At 40.4% G+C, this 20,307-nt stretch overlaps 2 protein-coding genes across 5 annotated transcripts in view; one reads left to right on the plus strand and one right to left on the minus strand.

Annotated features, from left to right (window-relative positions):
- Nucleotides 1-5,420, minus strand: part of Dtl (denticleless E3 ubiquitin protein ligase homolog) — a 43,173-nt gene extending 37,753 nt beyond the window's left edge. The window contains exon 1 of one of the 2 annotated variants that reach the window (XM_010642570.3): nt 5,139-5,420. In XM_010642570.3, the coding sequence (XP_010640872.1) occupies nt 5,139-5,190 (52 nt within the window). In that variant the 5' untranslated portion in view covers nt 5,191-5,420. The remainder of the gene's footprint in view (nt 1-5,138) is intronic. The other variant, XM_010642569.3, reaches the window with a different exon arrangement.
- A 135-nt stretch (nt 5,421-5,555) lies between these two features.
- Nucleotides 5,556-20,307, plus strand: part of Ints7 (integrator complex subunit 7) — a 73,190-nt gene continuing 58,438 nt past the window's right edge. For 2 of the 3 annotated variants that reach the window (XM_010642566.3, XM_010642568.3), the window contains exons 1-4: nt 5,556-5,739; nt 13,269-13,398; nt 14,123-14,269; nt 19,935-20,072. In XM_010642566.3, the coding sequence (XP_010640868.1) occupies nt 5,646-5,739; nt 13,269-13,398; nt 14,123-14,269; nt 19,935-20,072 (509 nt within the window). In that variant the 5' untranslated portion in view covers nt 5,556-5,645. The remainder of the gene's footprint in view (nt 5,740-13,268; nt 13,399-14,122; nt 14,270-19,934; nt 20,073-20,307) is intronic. The other variant, XM_010642567.2, reaches the window with a different exon arrangement.

Below are 20,307 nucleotides of genomic sequence, written 5' to 3' on the forward strand. Positions count from 1 at the left end.
ATTCTAGGACTATACAATGTTAACAGCAAGTCCTAGTACTTTAAGGTATATTTGAGCAATTTTAAATTGAAGTATTATGTAATTAACCCTAAAAAATATTCAGTCAGGAAAGCCTTTAAAGATCTTGAAAGATGAATAAATTTTCATTGGATTTTCTATTAGCAAATGTTTACAATACACGATGACATTAATAGTGGTACATTGATACACGTGTATATTTTTTGTTCCCCTTCCCCGCTCCTTCCAACTCCTCCCTTTTGTAAAAGCTTCTATTTTTCCACTGCATTATTTCCCATTTCCCTTCTCCTCTTCCCATCTCACTCCCCTTTCCATTTGAAAAAGATCTCCCTACTTCCTATTATCTATTTTTATTCTGCTTTTTATTTTTGCTTTCCCATATAAGAAAAACCATGACATATTTAAGCTTCTATGCCAATTTACTTCACTCATGGTACCAAGGTGCATCCATTTTTCTACGAATACCTCAAGCTTATCGGTTTTTATGGCAGAGTAGTACTCCATTGTCTATAAATGCCACATTTTCTTCCTTCATCTTTTGATTGGCAAATAGGCTGTTTCCCAACATTTAGCTATTATAAACTGTGCTGCTATAAACATGGTATGCATCTATCACTGCAATGTGATGACAACCTCCTTTGAAGAAAAGTATCTAGAGAGGAATAGCTGGGTCGAATGGAATTTCTATCTTAATTTTTTTGAAGAATTCCATACTGACTTCCATAATAGTTTATAAGTTTACATTTCCACCAATAATACAGAAGGGTCCTCCCACCCTGCAGCTGTACCAGCATTTGTTATTATTAGATTTCTTGGTTAAAACATTCTTGCTGGAGTAAGATGGAATCTTAGTGTTGTTTTAATTTGCATTTCTCTAATGGTTGGCGATGCTGAATACCTTTTTCATGTATTTACTGGCCATTTGTATTTCTTCTTCTGGAAAGTATTCATTTTGGTTGTCCATTTTTTGACTTTATTTGGTCTTTTATTTTTTGGGGGGGTCTAATTTTTTTGAATTCTGCATATGTTCTAGATGTTAGTCCTCTCAGGTATACCTTGCAAAATTTTTTTTCAATTGTATTTTGAACAGAGAGTAAGAAATTCAGGGTGGAGGGAAAGTTCATTTTGCTGGATCAGAAATCTAAGGCCCACTATGGTCCTAAATAATAAGCAATCTTTGGAGACTTGTTTATATCATATCAATATGTGGATCAGCACATTTTAAATATACAAAGGTTGAGTAACTTATTCGAAATGCTTCGGACCAAGAAGTTTCAGGTTGTAGAATATTTGCACAGATTTTACCTCACAAGCATTCCTAATTTGAAAATCAGAAGCCTGAAACTTTCTGAGCACATATTGGCATTTTAAAATTTTCAGATTTTAGAACATTTTTGGGGTTTTTGGATTAGGAATGCTCAACCTGTGAAGAAAAGTGTTCATTAAACAAATAATTACTGAGAATCAATTGATTTGTCAACTGAGGAAACAATGGGTTTACAATTTATTGACAGCTGTCTAAAAGATTAACACAGACACATTTTAGGGTACGTAAATTCTCACTTTCCATACAAAGTACTGCATAATAAAGACATTTTAGCTTGACAGAACCTCAGACAGGTCTATGTATTCTGGATACTTGCAGGGATAATCTGAAAAAATCGTCAGAAAGAAGGCAAAAAATTAAATACAGATTTAGTAATTATTCTTGGAAGCATTACCTCATAGTTTCATAAGGAGATATCATTGTAAACAAGCTGTTAAAGACCACAAAAACAAGAGTGCACTAATTACTTATGCACAGTTCACAAATATCCATTACAGAATAAATTTAAAAACAGAAGCCTTGTTGTGAGGATATGCAAATGTGCATGTGTGGTCCATCTAATGACTGCTAGGCATAAAGTCAAAGGGAATCTTAAACAGTTGGGTAGAACTGAGGTTAATATATTCTGGAAAACTTAACTTTCTTACAATTAAACACTGACTCCTCACTTTGCCTCATTGCCTACAACTAAAATCCCCAACCGACCAACAGCTAAGGAGACTTATTGGGTGGTCCTCACCTACTCCCCCATTTCTCCAAGGACCACAACACACATTTCACTGATGGGCCATTTTTGTGACTCCTCCATCTTTATTGTGTTATGAATATGCACCTGTTTCCTGAACATGAACATGCCACATTTCCCCACAACACTCATTTGGAAGAGCCTGTTCTTTCCTTAGAGTACAAGGCCATTGGTTTACACACAGCTCTCTCAGAAAGTATACAAGGGCATTAAGAGTTTTCAGAGGTCCAATTTGCAGATATTGAACTTCCATACAGATGGCTTCTAAAACTGACCTGCCTGAGAGGGCTGAGATGTTCCTTTTCCTGCTACCTTCATTATTTCCTTTCTTCCACTTTACATAAGAAAGGCACTCCCATGCCTCATGTTATACCTGTACTTACTCTAATATTTACCAAATATTTTAAAATAAAAATGAGTTTTCTGCCTCTCTTCTCTGTAAGAAAAAACTCATGATACCTTTAATAAAGGTATCATGAACACCCAAACCCATGTCTTTAATAAAAGATTTATTTTCAATAAAATTTTACTTTTTTCCTAATAATTATCAAAATTAATTTATATTATTTATGTCAATTGCATCCTACCAGTAAGAATGATGATAAATCAGCCCAAGGGAAACTTATAGCCCTCGGCGTCTATAATCATAGACAATAACAATTTAAATATACTTTTCTGACACGGAGTGATATGATAGTTTTTAAAGAACACAATTAACTTACATTTGGATATATTCTGTTAGCAAAATGAAATGGAAAGAAGTTCAAGAAGAAAAAAAGTATGAAGAAGACCAAGTGTTAAAGTTCATTCACATTTTCAAAAACAGATGATAAGATTATCAAATTACTATAGTATTTACATTATGAGATACATTCAATAGAGCATTTTAAGATGTCAGTATTCACAGCATAGCCAGAAATTATATTTGTAGTATGTTTAATTTTATAATAGATACTGATTAAGATTTAGATACTGATTTAGATACTGATTTTAAAAAATACACAAGAAGGTAACTAATCAGATGTCCATATTATAAAGATCACTGGCAGCAACACGGAGAATAAACTGGAGCAAAAGAAACTAAGAAGCCATTTAGGAAGCTTGTTATACCTGCCAAAGAAGAAGGTACAGTTTTGGGGTCAAGAACAGAGAAACGAAATGGTAAAGACTGAAATGGTAAAAACCCAATATATGGCAAAGAGGCAGAGTCATCGGGAACGAAGAGAAGACAGTGGTGTCAAGAGATCTTAAGGGAACTTTCTGAATGGATAATAGTGTTGAAGCTGGAGTTTTTGAGTGACTCTCAGGTTCCTGACTAGGAATACTAGTTAAAAATAATAGGGCCACCATCATGATTCAAGTTGCATCTGTAGTTGGTTGATGGTATAGGATGGAAGAAAATAAGGAACGGAAATGCAAAAACAAAAAATAGGGCCACTTCCTAAAATAGGTAATATAGAAGTCTGGGGGAAAATGTGAAGTTCCCTTTTAGGCACATCAATTTGAGATGAATATGAGATTGACCAATTAGGTGAAGATCAACCCACACAGCTTTTATAGAAATAAATCTAAAATACAAGGAATGGGATGGAAGGTTGTAGGTAGTACAGGAAGAATTCCTACGTATGGCTGTAATCACCCATGGGAATAGGCAAAAGGAGGCAAAGGTGGCACACCAATCAGGTACAGGGAGAAGTTGACAGTGGTACAGATTTCAGGGGGTGACATATGATAATGAATTTCAGTGCTTACTACATAACAATGAGCATTTGTGAACAGAAGGAAGGAAGGAGAAAAAGAAGACAGATGGCTTGGAGAATTAGAAGTCTGTCCGAAAACAGAAGCTGAACTTTGCCCAGGTCACACAAATGGTAAGGAGTAGGGCTGAAATGAAAACTCAGGCAGTTTGACTGCAAAGACAAGAGTTCTCAACCAGCGGGTCGTACTGCCACTCAAAACAGAGAGAATGGAGAAGTTACTCAAATAAGGTCAGGGATAGGTGGCGTTGTAAGTGTAATTACAAAGACTATGCCACAGGGAAGTAGAAAAGGATGACACAGTTTTAGATTGGGAATTGAGAGGCTAATCAGTCTACTTCTTAAAACCCTTTTCTTGCACCTAGTTCTTAAGTGTAAAAGTTCTCCGATGCTTCTCTTTTCTTTTTCCACGTGGCTTCAAGGGAAAAAAAAATCTCTGGGTACAAACGACCTTTGAGTGAATGCGATTTTCTCCTGTCCAAGGTTAGCCTGCACAGTAAACTCATTATCAGAAAGATTCGGGGTGACGACACCCGACCTAACCTCAACTCTCTTATCGCCAATGTTTTAACCTAAGAAGCCTAAAGAACTGCAGACAATAAGTTGGATTTCTACATACTAATATAAGAACATGCCCAACTTAACCATGAAGTGAGGGTTTTGATCCCGTTTGTGGATATTACCTGTGGCATCAAAAAGCACCTAGAATAGACTTCTACCTAGTAACAGTGGTCCTCTCTAGAGGTTGGGATTATGGGTGTCTTTCACTTTATAATTCAGAATTTTTACGACAGGATAGTAATGAGAGGGCGTGAGATTTCTGACCTTACTAAAAACAAATTCACTGTCTTCTCTGCTTGACTGAGTTCCTTAACAGCGGACTCACGCTAGCAGCAAATAGTGGGGATCCCGAAAGTTCTGCAACAGACGCGCGAGCCCGGGCCGAGGTCCCGGATCGCCGTGCAGACGCCCCCGCCCCCACCACGGCTGTTTTCTGGCGAACGCGCGACACTGACGTCAGCAGCCAGGGGCCCGGGAGGCCAAGTTAACCCAACGCCCCTCCCTCCTCCGGCCTACAGTATCATTTCAAAAGCCCGATTACAGCTTAAAGAGTCGGCAGGGAATCAAAGTACAACTTCTTCCGCTCGTCCTCGCCCACACTGGTTCACTCTGGCCCTGGGAGAAGTCGGGGCCGGGGAACAGAGTCGGACTCGGCCCGGATCCGAGGTGGAGCGTTTCGGGGGGAGGCGAATCCCGCCGGCCGAGAGCAGCGGTTCAGACCGTTACTCACCATTTCTCAGGACGCCCAGCTGGGGCTGGCGGAGCACCGAATTGAAGAGCATCTGGGCCAGGCGAAAAGGCTCAGCTGAGGAAAAAGCCGTGAAAATGCCCCCTAAATTCAGCAGAAATCGTTAACTGGCGCCCCTGACACCACGACCCGTTATAGCCTCCAACTCCCGCCACTGTAAGCCCCGGCCGCCAAACTCCGCGCCAAACTGACGTCACGCTTTCTGATTGGCTCCCGACGTGGCGTCCGGGCGCCTCAGAGTCATTTCCCCCTTGAAATCCCCGCCTCCTTTTCTCCCTGCCGCGGGAACCTGGAGTTCGGGAGCTCCCAGAGCGCCTGCGCGGGGGGCCCGCAGAAGCGATGGCGAACCGTGGCGTGACCAGGGCGCATGCGTAGCTCGGCTTGCCGGAGAAAGGAAAAAAAATCCTCGAGAAGGCGGTGGGAGAAGATGGCGGTCCTGAGGCAGAGTTTGCAATCTTTCTGACTAGGCTAGTCGAGCCTATTCGGACCATGGCGTCAAATTCAACTAAGTCTTTCCTGGCAGATGCTGGGTATGGCGAACAGGAACTGGACGCTAATTCTGCTCTTATGGAATTGGACAAAGGTATTGGAAAGAGCGTGCTGAGCGGGCGAAACGGGCGTGGGGGAAAGTGGCGCCACCAGGTGGTAGTGGTCTCGGGAGAGGCTGGGAAAGCGCATGCGCGTAGTGTTTCTAGGGCCGGGGCTGCTGCTGTTGGAATTGCGGGAAAATTGAAGGGCTGCCTGATTGGCTCGTAGCAACTGTTCAAGCTTCGAGGTCTGGTACGGGATCCGTTTTGACCCACCACTTGAAGGCATAGCCCCGGATTATGCAACCAGTGGAAGTGACTGTAAGAAACACTGATGTAGTAGAGAGAGTTTTGGGATTAGACTGAATTGAGTGCCAATACTGGGAATTTTGAGATCATGGACAAGCCACCTAATTTTATCCAGCTTCTGTTTATTGTCTACAAACTGGTATCGTACCACGGAGCTGGGGAGAATATTGTACACATTAAAGATGTGGTACGCAAAAGGTGCATGTATTAAATATTGAAGAGGTCTGCCAATTTTTAGCTAAGAATATCAGGAAAGAACTGAGTATGAAAGCTTTTTTTTGTGTACTTGGAGGATTTTATTACATGGAGAAGCATTTTATCAGCCGATATATACACTCCTAATTCTTACTGTTTGTTTGTTTGTTTGTTGAGACGTGGTCTTGCCCTGTAGCCCGGGCTGGCCTTGAACTCACGGCAGTTCTCCTGCGTCAGTCTCCCAAGTGCTGAGATTACAGGTGTAGGCCATCACACCTGACTTACACGCGTAATTCTTAATACAGTGTATGGAGAATTGGACTTGCAGTCATAAGGAACAATCTTTAAGTCCACATTGAGCCGCTTCTGGGCTCTCTGCCTTGGACTTGCCTACTGACTTTTTGGAGACACCTCCTACCGCTCTACAATTTTTATTTTTATTAGTACATGTTTGCAGTACATAGTGCATATCCATGCTTACAGAACTTCTGTGAAGATTGAGCCGGTGCAAGCAGAATTACATGTCATGGTCAAATACAGTTTACATTTATTGGACACGTTTCATGACACAGATGATCTGTACTCTGCACAATTGGCATAAAGTGTCTCACAAAAATTACTTTAGTGTAACTTTCACTCACTAATGTAACTTTAGCCAGCCTAAGCATTTTTACATCAGCTGACGGGAAATTGTGCTAATGATTTGGGAAAATTTATTACACAAGATGTCTTTCACCCTGAGGGAAGAGGTGTCACTCTTCGGTGACATTACTCAACCTGGAAAGCATGAAGTGAAAGCTGGAGAAGAGAGTGGTGACTCTTACTCCTTTTCTTGGCCCCTGGTGCACTGCAAAGTGAGGAAATACAGAGGGTGGAGTCGCCAGTAGAGGTGCTGGTGAACTTACTACAACATGAAAAGCTTGCCAGCGTGCTTAGTGAAAAAGTTAATTATGAAATAGAGAAATAATGCAAAGCGGGACAACTCTCTGTGCATTCTGATTTCCCCTTGGATGCCATCAATTCACCCGTGTTCCAAAACATCTGAATTCTCACTGTGAAAAACGACCGCATATTGCTGTTAGGGTGTCCATATTGGCACAGGTGTAGTTGGTGGTCATGATGAACAGATACCTTTTTGGACTTATTCCCATAATTCATCCTAAAGAAATTGACCTCAGCAGCCGGGTTGGTACCATTGACTAATTCTGTGCCTTAGCATATCGGTTCTGGGGTGGACGTGTGACCCATATTGAGTCAAATCCTGTGAGAATCTCTGCTGTAAGACTAAAAGGTGCTGGCTGATAAGTGATAACACATAAAGGTTAGGGTCAGACTCTTAATAACTCAGAACCATTTAAAAGCCAGCAGTAGAAGTATGAATTCTCAAGCCTGGTTGGTGATCCCTTAATGGGCTAATCAGAACTCCAGGCTGTTCAGTTCTTACTAAGACTCAGGCTCATTTTTATGTGTGACTAATATCTGCTGTTTCCAAAGTGAGCTATTAAACATTTCTACACATTTATTTATAAGCTAAAATTAGTTCATTTAGGATTCTAGATCAGTGTTCTGTGCATACTGCCCTATGTTACATACATCATGTGCCTTTATAATCAATTTCTGAAATTTTGAGAAAGGCTGCTTATTATTGGTGCATCATTAGTTGAGTCGACCATCATTCCAATTGTTTCTATTTCTGCTTTTTAAAATATAATATGGTTTTGCCAGTATCCACTTACTAAGCTGTGGATTGTTAGGTTACCTTACAATATGTGGTACATACTTGTGTTTGTATTTCTACCCCATTCCTAACAGACATCTTTTTCTTAGTAGAGCCTAAGATATGTATGTTATGGTTCAATTTTGGGTCATCGTGATGTTGCTAAAATGTTCTTTAATGGTAACGGTTCACTAGTGGAGGTCTTTGTAGTGGATGTACTCACAGTATTGGTTACCTAGCATCTTTGAACATTCTTCTCTTTCTTGAGGAGTGTCCTCTCTCATAAGCCCTGTCTCACCAAGATGGAAACAAAAACTCACTTGCTATTTTTTTCTTGGAAGAGTGCAGTGTTTGACCAAGGCTCTGCCATTCAGATGCACCTTCTCTGTGCTCTGACTTAGGAGTGAGAGGTGCAAGAGGAAGCGTTGAAGCATAGACTCATGCTTTCCTGCCTCGGCAGCAGCAGGGCCTGCAGCACTCCTAGTGTACAGCAGCAGCAGTACCGTAATATTCCTAGAGGATGGCAGAGCTCACTGGAGCATCAGGTGTTTCCTAGCAACACCAGGTGTGGTCATTTAATGAGTTTGGCATGTGGTACTAGATACTCTAAGAAGTTTAGCTTTAAAAGCGTTTATTAGTCTTTCAATAAACCCATTTTTGTTTTTTTTTTTGTTTTTGTTTTTACCTAATCATCCAGTTTCTATTGCTTCCAGCTAAGAACTGCTGATAACACGCTCCCAAGAAATGGTGGTCTTTTGAAAAGTTGATCAAAACCCAAACCTTATTATAAGTTTTCTTTGTTGCCTTCCATAGAATTTGTCATCCTTCAGAATTCTGCCACTCTGAAATCATTGATTCAAATGTCCCGTTTAATTTTAAGCTGTGTCCTTCTAATTGCTTGCTAAGATGCACTTTAGTATAATGGCTTAGGACTATAGGCTTTGGAGCACGATGGCCAGGATTGAATCTTACCTGCCATTTGTTGGTGGTTGTCTCTTTCCCCTCCTTTTTTATTAGTACATGTTTGCAGTACATAATAAATATATCCGTTGTGGGGGAATAGGTACATACACATAACACATCTTGATCCTTTTTACTTCCCACCCCCTTCCATCCCTCCCAGCTCACCAGAGTAGTAGCAGAGCTGATAGTGCTAATAACGTTCTTCCTGCAGGCAAGTACGTTCCAGGTACCAGAAAACTAACATGAGTGCATTGCGTTACCTATTAGCAGACTGTAGAAATTGCCTACTCACATTTACTTTGTGGTTGTCTTTCATGTGGAAACATGACAAGTAGGAAAAAGATTTCCTTTGTCATTTTTTAGCAGTAAGCAAAGGTTACTGAACAATCGTATTCTGGGCACTTGTTCCTTGTGCAGACATAATTAGCGTTTTGTGAATAGTAAAATACTAAAAAGTATTTAAAGTCATTCCTATTAAATCCATATCAAGATATTAATTCTCAGTAAAATTTTAAAGGGCTAAACATTAACTCTGTTGTTTGTTAGCTTTTGTTTTTTGCATTCTAAAAAATCAAGTTTATTGTGATATAATTTTATATAGTAAGATTCAGCAGTTGTATGCAGTCATGAAACCATGACCACAGTAAAGGCATAGAACATTTCCCTTCACCCTGGAAACTTTCCCTCTTTGCAGTCAGTCCCCGCTTTTAGCCCCTGAACTGTTTGTTTTGGTACAGGAAATTGAACTCTGGTCCTTGCGCTTGCAAGGCAGACTAGGGAACCACTGAGCTAAATCCCCGGCGCACCCGTGATGTTTTTGTTCCTACAGTGTTGCCTTTCTCAGAATATCATGTAGGATAGAATTATACACTAATGATATAGTCTTTGGGGCCTGGCTTCTTTCTCTCAGCATGAGGATTTTGAGATTGTTTTATGTGCTTAAAAGAAGATGATCAAAGATTTCATGAAACACAGGGTTTTTTTGTCATACAAAGAGACCCCCCACACCCCGCCCCATTTTCAGTGTTTAAGGCAGGAGGGAACAGAGCCCAGATCTCGGGAGAACACACTCAACAGAGGAGATACTTACACTGCCTAGCGACTATTCTGATTGACTTAGGGCCCAATTGTTCTGTTAGGAAGGAAGCAGAACTGTTGCTATTGAGGCTTTTATTTTTTTATTTTGCTTTTGATGCTGGGGATTGAACCTGGGGCTCAAGGTGTGCTGGCCAAGTTCTCTCCCACTGAGTGACACCACCAGCCCTGATCTGTGCCTTTCTAGAGGCTCTTAGCAGAGACAGTTTGGTCAACACTGAGGAGATCAAGAAAGGCCCGTGGTGGTGCCAGTGTTGGCTGGAGAGGATTCAGAGACCACCTGGATAATGGCAGCGTAGCCCTGCGCTGCCTGCCGCCTAAACTCCCAGTCAGTCCAAATCTCAGGATCCTGTGTATTCTGGTCACATAAACTACTACAGAGCACTGTGTTGGTCGCATTGTTCAATGGAACCATATAATAAATATATAGATTTGGGGCCTGGCTTTCACTCAACGTAATGATTTTGAGTTTGCTTTACATGGTTAGAACAGAGAGGTGTTCAAAGTACTGTATTAGTTGATGAATCACCAGAACTTGCTACTAAATAAAATGATCAGCCAGCCTACTCTGTTGATGTGTCCCCTGTGAGATTTCTTCTCTTCACCCCCGCTTTAAATATTGTGAACAAGGAATAAAATCTCTTTGTGCCAGAAATGGTGGCCCATCCCTGCAATCCCAGCACTCGAGGCTGAGGCGGGAGGATCGCAAGTAGAGCTCAGCCTGGACAATTCAGTGACTTAGTGAGACCCTGTCTCAAAATGAAAGGTGCTAGGGAAGTAGCCCTATGAGACAGCCCAGGGCTCAATCCCTAGTACCGTCAAAAACAAACAGTCTCTTTATGTGGCAGTAAACTGTAATTCATGAAATCACAATATGATCTTTGATAGTCTTACTTGAACCACCTAAGTCATATTAAATCACACCCCTGAGAGGTGTGACAGGGAGGGGGATGACACTGTTTTTGTCACAGCAAAACGTACACCTCTCCCATAGCAAATTTTATGTGGTTTTGTTTTTGTTTTTTGTTTTTTTTTCCTTTCTTTCTTTTTTGGTACTGGGGATCGAACTCAGGACCTTGTGCTTAAAAGGCAAGTGCCGGCACCACTGAGCCAAATCCCCGTCCCAGTTTAATAAATGCTGGTGAGGCTGTGGGGAGAAAGGAAGCCTTACTTTTTTTTATTTTTATTTTTTGGCACCATGGATCGAACTCAGGTCCTTGCACTTGCAAGGCAGGCGGCGAAACCACTGAGCTAAATCCCCAGCCTAAATTGTATGTGTTTGGAATCATTCCAGAACTGCCTGACAATCTACCCATGATGTTACATGAATCAGTAATTGGCTGCTTTTTTATTGCTGAGTAGTAGTTCAGTTGCATGGTTAGATCAGACTTGCATATTCATTCACCAGCTGATGAACTTTCGGTTGTTTCCAATTTGAGGTGTTTGTAAGCATTTGCATACAGATCCTTCTGTAGACATGTATGTTTGCCTTTATTGAAAAAGGGCCTAGGGGCCGGGGATTTAGCTCAGCGGTCAGTGGCCTGCCTTGCAAGCGCAAGGACCCAAGTTCAATCCCCTGTACCAAAAAAGAAAAAAAAAGAAAGAAAGGGGCCAGAGTGTTTTTCAAAGAACTGTAGCGGACCCTTGATTTACGAACTCAGTCGCTCCGAGGGCTGGTTGTAACTAAGTCAATAGAGCTGAGATCTGGATGTTTACCTGGGTACATGCTATAGATAATGAGGCAGATAATCTTCCATTAACCTAATTAACCAACTTGTTCATATGTTAGGCCAATTGTAACTTGAGGGTCCACTGTATACAGTTTTGCATGTTTATTTGAAATGTTTGAGAGTTATGTTTGCTCCATATCCTCATTAGCTCTTGGTATTGTGTTTTTTTGAATTTTAATTTTTTTGCCATTCTGTGAAGTGTGTAGTGGTATCTTATTATCTAAACTTCATTTCCTGATGACTAACAGTGTTGAACATCTGTTCGTGTATTTATATTTGCTATCCATATTTCTTCCCTTCAGATAACGCACATGTTAAAAATGGATTGTCTAATTATTGAGTTATAACGCATACAGATGAAGTCCTTTATCAGATAATGTAGGGTCTTTTTGTTTAGTTTGTTTTTGCAGTATTGGAAATTTAACCCAGGACCTTCACCCTGAGCTAACTCCCTAGTCCTTTTTCAGTTATTTTTATTTTGAGACAGGATATCACTGAGTTGCTGAGTTGTCCAGGCTGGGTTTGAACTTGGGATCCTCTTGCCTCAACTTCCCAGAGTGAGATAACATGTTCTGTAAATGTTTTCTTCCACTATATGGCTTGCCCTTTCATTTTTTTTAACATTATCTTTTGTAGAGTAGAAGCTTGCTTTGTTACTTTTTTTGAGGAGATGCCTTGTGACCTCAGTGATCCTCCTGCTTCAGCCTCCTAAATGCTGCTAGAGTTGCAGGGCAGTGGGTCACAGCCATGCCCAGCCAGAGCAGCAGTGTTTTAGTGGAGATCGGCTTTTTATTTTTTATGGGTCACGTCTTTTATGTTTTTAACTAAAAATTCTCTGCCTAGTACATGGTCAGAAAGATTTCCCTTATGTTTCTGCTACCTATTTATAATTTTAACCCTGAAATTTAGGTGTTATATTTTAGGTCCATTTTAATTTTTGTATATGGAGCAATTTAAGAGTTGAGGCTCAGTTTTTTTTCATGTGATTGTTTTTTTCCCAGAATCACATGTTTAAGAAAATGATCCTTTCTCCATTGAATGATGTTGGTTGGCACCTTTGTTAGATCATTGATTGGCTTCTGTTGTTGTTTCCTAACACGAATAAGTGTGAGGTATGATAAGTGTTCTTGAAACACTACTCTAGTTTCATCCCACAAACTGTCCTTTCATTTTCATTCACTTCGAAATACTCCCAATTTTCCTTCTGATTTCTTCTTTCACTTATGTGTTAGAAGTGCATGCTTAATTACCAAATATTTGGGAGGTTTCTAGATATATTTCTCTTTATTGATTTCCACTTCCATTGTGGTGAGAGAACATAAATTGTATAAGTTGAGTCCTTTAAATTTGTTGGCATTTATTTCATGTCCTTAATTTTTCATCTTTTTAAAAAATTCTTTTTCATTATTATGCATGTAAGCATGTTTCAAGTTTATATTCCAGTTTTATCTGTGGATGAGAATGCAGAGCTTTGTACTCCCCTGATTGTTAAGAACCATTGCTGCCGTGCGATGTGGTAGGTTGGTGTTTGCCTTGTAGCGCAGATGTGTAAGTCATCCTCTCCTCTGTGGGACAGGTCTGAGGTCTGGCAAGCTCGGGGAGCAGTGTGAAGCAGTGGTTCGCTTTCCTAGGCTTTTCCAGAAGTATCCATTCCCCATTCTCATCAATTCTGCATTCCTGAAGTTAGCCGATGTCTTCAGAGTTGGGTAAGTCTTTCTGGAGCCTCAATTTCCTCACGCGCATTGTTCATATTTCTGCTTTGTGCCATGGTCTTTTTCCTTTCCCCACCAGGATGGCCCGGTGGTTCGAATGGGCTCATGATTCAGAGTACTTGTTTCTTTGGGAAACAGGCTAAGTCGCATTAGGACGACCTTAATAGATTATGTATGTGTACTTTATTCTAATTATTGAGATATAACAAATACGGAGGATGCCAGAAATACCCAGTTCTGGCTTCATTCAGATTGTTTTGAAGTTTCCAGTTTAGTTTCCTAACTTCTTTTGTATCCCGAGCTGCCTGTCTGTGAAGTCTCTGAAGCATGTGAGACCTGGATAAACACCCTCTCACCTTTTTCCTCTCCCACCACCCCCTGTCCCACTTCTTTCTGCTCATATCCACCAACTCATGTGCTAGAAGGAGAAGGGAGAACTCGGAGTTGGCCAGAGAGGAGGGGCCCCCTGCTGGGTCTGGGGGTGAAGCCTTCTCCAGGGCTGCTGCTGCTCCGGGCACAGCCAACTGCTTGTGTGTGCTGTGTCCAGCCCAGTGCATCCATTGGGTCACTCTTGGTGGTGGGACTGATAGTGGTAGGCTTGAAAACCCTTTGCCAGTTGATAAAACTGTTTTATCAATGTTGCTAACGTTATCTGAATGCCAAACTAAATACTGCTGTCCAAAAGTGACCTAAATCATCTTATCTCTGGTTTTCCTAGAAACAATTTCCTAAGGCTGTGTGTTCTTAAAGTTACCCAACAAAGTGAGAAGCACTTGGAGAAGATTCTGAATGTGGATGAATTCGTGAAAAGGATTTTCTCGGTGATTCATAGTAATGACCCCGTGGCAAGAGCCATCACACTCCGGTATGCTGTAACCGTTGACCACGAGTGAGAACTGTGTGCCCTGGAGGCAGCCTACTTACCGTGTTCATTTTATATATTATGCACTTGTTTTTATTTTTGTTTTCAACTAAGACTCAGACATTGAGACTGCAGCAATCTGTAAATTCTTCCCAGTTAACATCTGAGATAGCGCTTTGGTTGAAGTGATTGCCTAACGTGTTTGAAACATCCCTCTGTTCTGATCAAGTAACTCGATGGATTTCAATATAGCTTGGCCTCAGCCCCTTTTGAATTTTGGCCTTTACTCTTTGCTGTCAGTTTCCTATATCTGTTCTGGATCATGTGCTCATTTTTATATGTAACAATTCTTATTTGAACTTAATGGAGAACACCAAATACAACCTGTAGTTTCTTTAGTCTTTTCTTTCTTAGCACTTAAAAATTTACTTTGTTCAAATTTCTTTTTCTGAATCTTATATATACTTGAACCATATTCTCTTATCTCTGCTGTTTATGGAATCACACGTGTGATATAGGGGCGGGTTCTGAAGCTTAGTTTTTTCAGTTAAAGATCCCAGTTCTGCCTTCCCTGGCCAGACTGTCCTCTTTAACTGGGAGGTCCAGAGTGTCACTTTTTCCACATCAGCCCTCAGTTCCTCCTTCCTGTTCAGATTTCAGTTCTTTTGTTGTTGTCCCACCTTTTAATTCATTTTTGTCAATTAATGTTAATATATTATGTTTCTTAGGCTCAGAAAAAATCTAGTGGAATGTATTCTGTAAACTGGTTATTTTTAGTAAGTTATGGGTTATAAAAGAGATTTTTAAAAAAATACTCAGGATTGAACTCTAAGCCTCACACATGCTAGGCAAATGAACTACCACTTTTATTTTTATTTTATTTTTTTATTTTTTGGTACCAGAGATTGAATTCAGGACCTTGCACTTGTAAGTCAGGTGGCGGCACCACTGAGCTAAATCCCCAGCCCTCACTTTTAAAATTTTATTTTGAGACAAGAGTCAAAAGTTGCCCAGGCAGGCCTTGAACTTATGAATCTCTTGCCTCAGCCTCCTGAGTAACTGGGAATACAGGTGTGCAACACCATACCCAGCTACGTGTGACTTTATAATGTTTGAATTGTTTTCTACAAGCATAGATTGTTTTTGTTTTTGTTTTTGTTTTTGTTTTGGTACCAGAGATTGAACTCAGGTCCTTGTGCTTGCAAGGCAGGAGGCTGAACCACTAAGCTAAATCCCTGGCCCAAGCATAGGTTTTTTTATTTTTTAGCAGAATACAATGAAGAAGAGGAATAATAGAATTTAATGAATTTTATAAGTAATTAGAGCTAGTCTGAATATTTTAGTACTTTGGTTTGCATAATCTTCTTTCGGTTGTTTGCTTTGTTTTTTGAGAAAGAGTCTCACTAGTTGAGACAGGCCTTGAATTCACTGTGTAGCCCTGGCTGGTTTCAGACTTGAGGCAATCCTCCTGCCTCAGCCTCCCAAGTTCTAGGATTATAGGCATGCACCGCCTTGCCCAGTGAAAATGTCTTTACACAGGCAAAAGTTGAAAGAACGTTATAATAACTATTTAATACCCACCACCACTTAATTCTGTCATTGATCTTTTACTAAGCTTGCTTTATAACATTATCCATCCCTGTATCCATTCATTAATTAATTTGCATAGCACATTTCCTAGTAAGTTGCAGACAGAAGTATACTTGCCCTTAAATAGGTCAGGGTATATAACTTGAGTTGTTTGTTTGCAAAGTTGTCAGGTTTTTAATATAAAATTTACTTAAGATGAAATGCCACAGACCTTGTATGTACCTTCGCTGACTGACAGATGCCTCGTGAAAGCCCAGCCATTACCGCCACCCAGACAGTGCCATCTGCCTCTGTGAGGTCCTCCCCATTCCCGCCTTCCCAGATGGGACCTCTGCCGTGATTTTCTACCATAGTAGATAAGTTTTTGCCTGTTTTCAAACTTAGTGTAAATGGACTCATATAGTAACTTTCCTTTTGTAAGACTTCTACTCAACATGTTTTTGAGATTAATCCATATATATCCGTAACCATTCCTTTTAAATGCTAAGTGGTCTCATTGCATGACTGTAACATCAGTTATTAATCTATTCTCTTTATTTTTTTATTTTTAAATTTTTATTTATTTTTGGTATCAGGGATCAAACTCTGGCCCTTGCACTTGCGAGGCAGGCGTGGGAACCACTGAGCTAAATCCCGGCGCTGTTCTCTTATTGATGAGCACATTGTTTCTAGTTTGGCGCTCTTATAAATAAAGCTGCTCTGAACATTCTGAGACTTTCTTCTGAAATACATTCCTTACTGGTGAATACATACATCTAAGTATAATCACTGGATGTTTTAAGAAACTCTAGACCTTTTTCTAATGTTTTCGCTGTTTGACATCTCCACCAGCGTGTATGAGAGGTCTGCATGCTGTACATTTTTGCGAATTTTTGGTGCTGTAGCGTCCCCCGCTTTTTTCTCCCGTATCAGGAGTTAAACTCAGAATCCTGGCACTTGCCAGGCAGGCGCGGAGCCGAACTACACCCCTGGCCCTATGGCTCTTCTTTTTGAGACAGTGTCTCACTATGTATTCTAGGTAGGCTTGAACTCACTATATAGCCCAGGCTGGCCTCAGACTCACAGAACTCCTGCTTCAGCCTCCAGAGTGCTGAGATTACAGATGTGTGCCACTATACCCTGCCAGTGTTGTAGGTTTTTTTTTTCAAGTTTTAGCCTTTCTAATGGGTATGTGGTGTTTCCTACATCGCATACAAAATAGAGTTAAACTTCTTTCAGAATGGGAAAGCCAAGGTCGGAATTACATTCCTTGTTGTGCTCCTCATTAAGTTATATCTCTGTATTACTGTTTTTACACTATTTGCCCCTGACTATAAACAATGTAATACATGCTTCAGAGGAGAAGTTTCAAGCTGTGTAACTGTGAGAGCTACCCCAGATGTTGGCAGAGGTGACTGAGTATCTGAGCCAGGAGGCACCTATCTGCTGTACTTATTCTTTCAGTTTGTACAGTAAAGCTCTCAAAAAACTTTTAAAAATTGGCAAATATCTTGGTGTGGTGGCCTGTGCCTATAATCCCAGCACTTAGAAGGCTGAGGCAGGAGGATCACAGTGAGTTTAAGGCCAGCCTGGACTATATAGTGAGAGCCTGTCTCAAAAACATAGACCAAAAAAAAAGGTAAATAACATTAGTAGTTACTTTTATAATTTTCAAAATATTATGTTCATTTTTTAAACTTCTGTTTGGAAGCTAGTGGACTAAATGATAAAGTTGGGCTAAAATGTGTACAGAAACCTGTTCTGGTCCCAACTCATGGTCTAATGAACTGATGTCTAATAACTCACTTTGCTTGATGTACAGTGAGAAAAATAACACCCACCTTAATAGATTCATTTTTTTACCTATAAGATAAGGTGCAGAAATATGCCCCAAAACATTTAAAATCACTGTAGCTATTAACTTTGAAAGAGGTTTGAGCATATAAGCGATGGTATTTTCAGTCCCACTGTGAAGTGTTTTAACTACTGTGCTATCTTTTATAAAGAAGGTATGGTGCAGAGTGGGTCTTAACGCTTAGAGGAACAGGGCTGTCTCATTGAGGAGTACTGTGATAGCACAAAGAAGGGGAGTGTGTTAAGGGGGAGCTGCTCCCTGAACACCCATGGTGTAGGAAGTTCTGTACAGTTGGTTTTAAGGAAGATAATGTGGGAACTCTGACCTCAAGGAACTTGCTTCGTAGAAGAATTTATTAAGAAGTAGAAACTCATGAAGAAAAGCAAAAGTGACACCTTTCAAACACTAAGCACTTTTAATTTTATTTATTCACTGTTGTGCTGGGGATCCTACGCAGGGTCTCATCCCTGGCAGCAAGCAACTTACCACTGTGTTGTATCTCCAGCCACCTCAGATTGATTTGGAATAAAGAAGAGAGACAAGCACGCCTGTAATCCCAGCTACTCAGGAGGCTGAGGCAGGAGGGCTGCAAGTTCAAGGCCAGCCTGGGCAATTTAGCAAGACTCTTACTCAAAATAAAATAGAAAAGAAGGGCCTGGGATTTAGCTCAGTGGTTCTGCCGCCTGCCTTGCAAGTGCAAGGTCCCAGATTCTATCAAAAAAATAAAATAGAAAGGGCTGGGGATGTAGATAAGTGGTAGAGTACTTGCCCAGCATGCATGAGGCTCTGGATTCACACCCCAGTACCACAAAAATAAAGACTTTAAACAGTTTTTCTAATAGGGAAAAGATATTTTAAAGACATTCTAATTTTTTGCCTATTACTATAAACTTATAAATTAAAACAACAAATGGAAAAACAAGCAGGAAGAGGTCTGTTGTATTTGAAATGTAGTGCTATGTGTTATTTGTAAAATATCCAGGGATATTTTCAGCAAGTGACCAATGGCTTGTGCTCTATTTTACTACTACATAGTAACAGTGTGTGGGATAGGATGTGTCAGTGTTAGTCTAATCTAAGCTTTTCTGGTTAAAAGTGTTAGATTAATAGCCAGGTTAATAGTCATTTGTTATTTGTTTTGACAAACACAATTTGAAAACTTTCTTTTGTCATTGATTATAAATTGCAAATTTAGTCCGTTTTAGTATCTTATTTATAAGAACTCAGCTGCTTATGTGTAATCGATTGACTTTTCATAAAATAATTACGTGAGGTCATGTCAAATTGGAAGTTATTTAGGATGTTAACTTTAAAGAAAGTTGCTATTGTAAGAATACTATGCTTTGTTGGTTTCACTCTTTTGTTTGCAGCTTTGTAAAATCCAAGCCTTTCTGCTGAAAGGACTTTTCATCTTTGCTTTCTGTAGTTTATGTTACAAAGTATGCTTTTGTTTTATTTTTTTCTTTTTTGGGGGGTGGGGGGTACCGGGGATTGAATTTGGGTCCTTGCGCTTGCAAGGCAGGCCACCGATCCGCTGAGCTAAATCCCAGCCCTGTTCTTTTCTTAATTTGTGCTTTTATTATAGTGGATTGTGCTTTCCAGACTGGACTTTTCCTCTTTGTTATGGATACTGGTGTGAGCCCCAGGGGGCGCCCTCTGCCTATTACTTCCCTGCTGAGGACAGATTTGAAAAGCATCTCACCAGTATTGATGTGGGGACACAGACTGGAAAAGTCTTGCTGTTTTACTTTGTGAATCTGTTTAGTGGCAAAGCTGTTGTATTCTTAAAGCTTTGCTAAAATGGACTTCATATGCAACATTGGAAAATTGATACTTTGTGCTTTGATAATTTAAAAGTTTCTCTTCTGGGCCTTATTTGGTATCTGGGATATACTTCAAGTTGATTTTTAGCAATTTTGCTTGTGTTAGAGAAGCCATTTTAGTATTTTGGAAATACTGGGCCGGGGATTTAGCTCAGTGGTGCTGCCATCTGCCTTGCAAGCTCAAGGTTCCCACTTCAATCCCCAGTACCAAAAAAAAAAAAAAAAAAGTTTTGATGTACTGAAGTGTGTAGACGTGTTTAGGATTTGAGTCACTGCTTAATTCCTAAAGTTAGACTTTTATTAGCCTGAGATTTATGGAATGACCCTCAAACTTCAGTTTTGATAATCCAGTTTACCTTGTGCCTTCTTTCCTGACCCTGAGATTATTGTATTTCTGCCTCAGCTTTCTCTGTTTTGGCAGGATGTTGGGAAGCCTGGCGTCGATAATTCCTGAGAGAAAGAACGCTCATCACAGCATTCGCCAGAGTCTGGACTCGCATGATAACGTAGAAGTTGAAGCTGCTGTCTTCGCTGCTGCAAACTTCTCCGCACAGTCAAAGTGAGCTCGGCCTCCTGTAACTGGGCTTCCCGAGAAGAGCTTTTAAGGAATCACTGCTCAGTATCTAAACACTGAATGTTCTAGGGGGGAAATGGCCAGGTGTATTTTCCAGGACGGTATAGCATGTTGGGGAAACAAGGCTGAAATACATAAAATAGAAAGAAACCTTAAGTACAGATGTAGTTTGCAGAAAACTAGGTCAGCATGGGATAGTCCAGGAAGGCTTTCATGGTAG

The sequence above is a fragment of the Fukomys damarensis genome, unplaced genomic scaffold (assembly GCF_012274545.1).
Source record: "Fukomys damarensis isolate Sample0158 unplaced genomic scaffold, DMR_v1.0_HiC HiC_scaffold_11, whole genome shotgun sequence".
Classification (NCBI taxonomy): domain Eukaryota; kingdom Metazoa; phylum Chordata; class Mammalia; order Rodentia; family Bathyergidae; genus Fukomys; species Fukomys damarensis.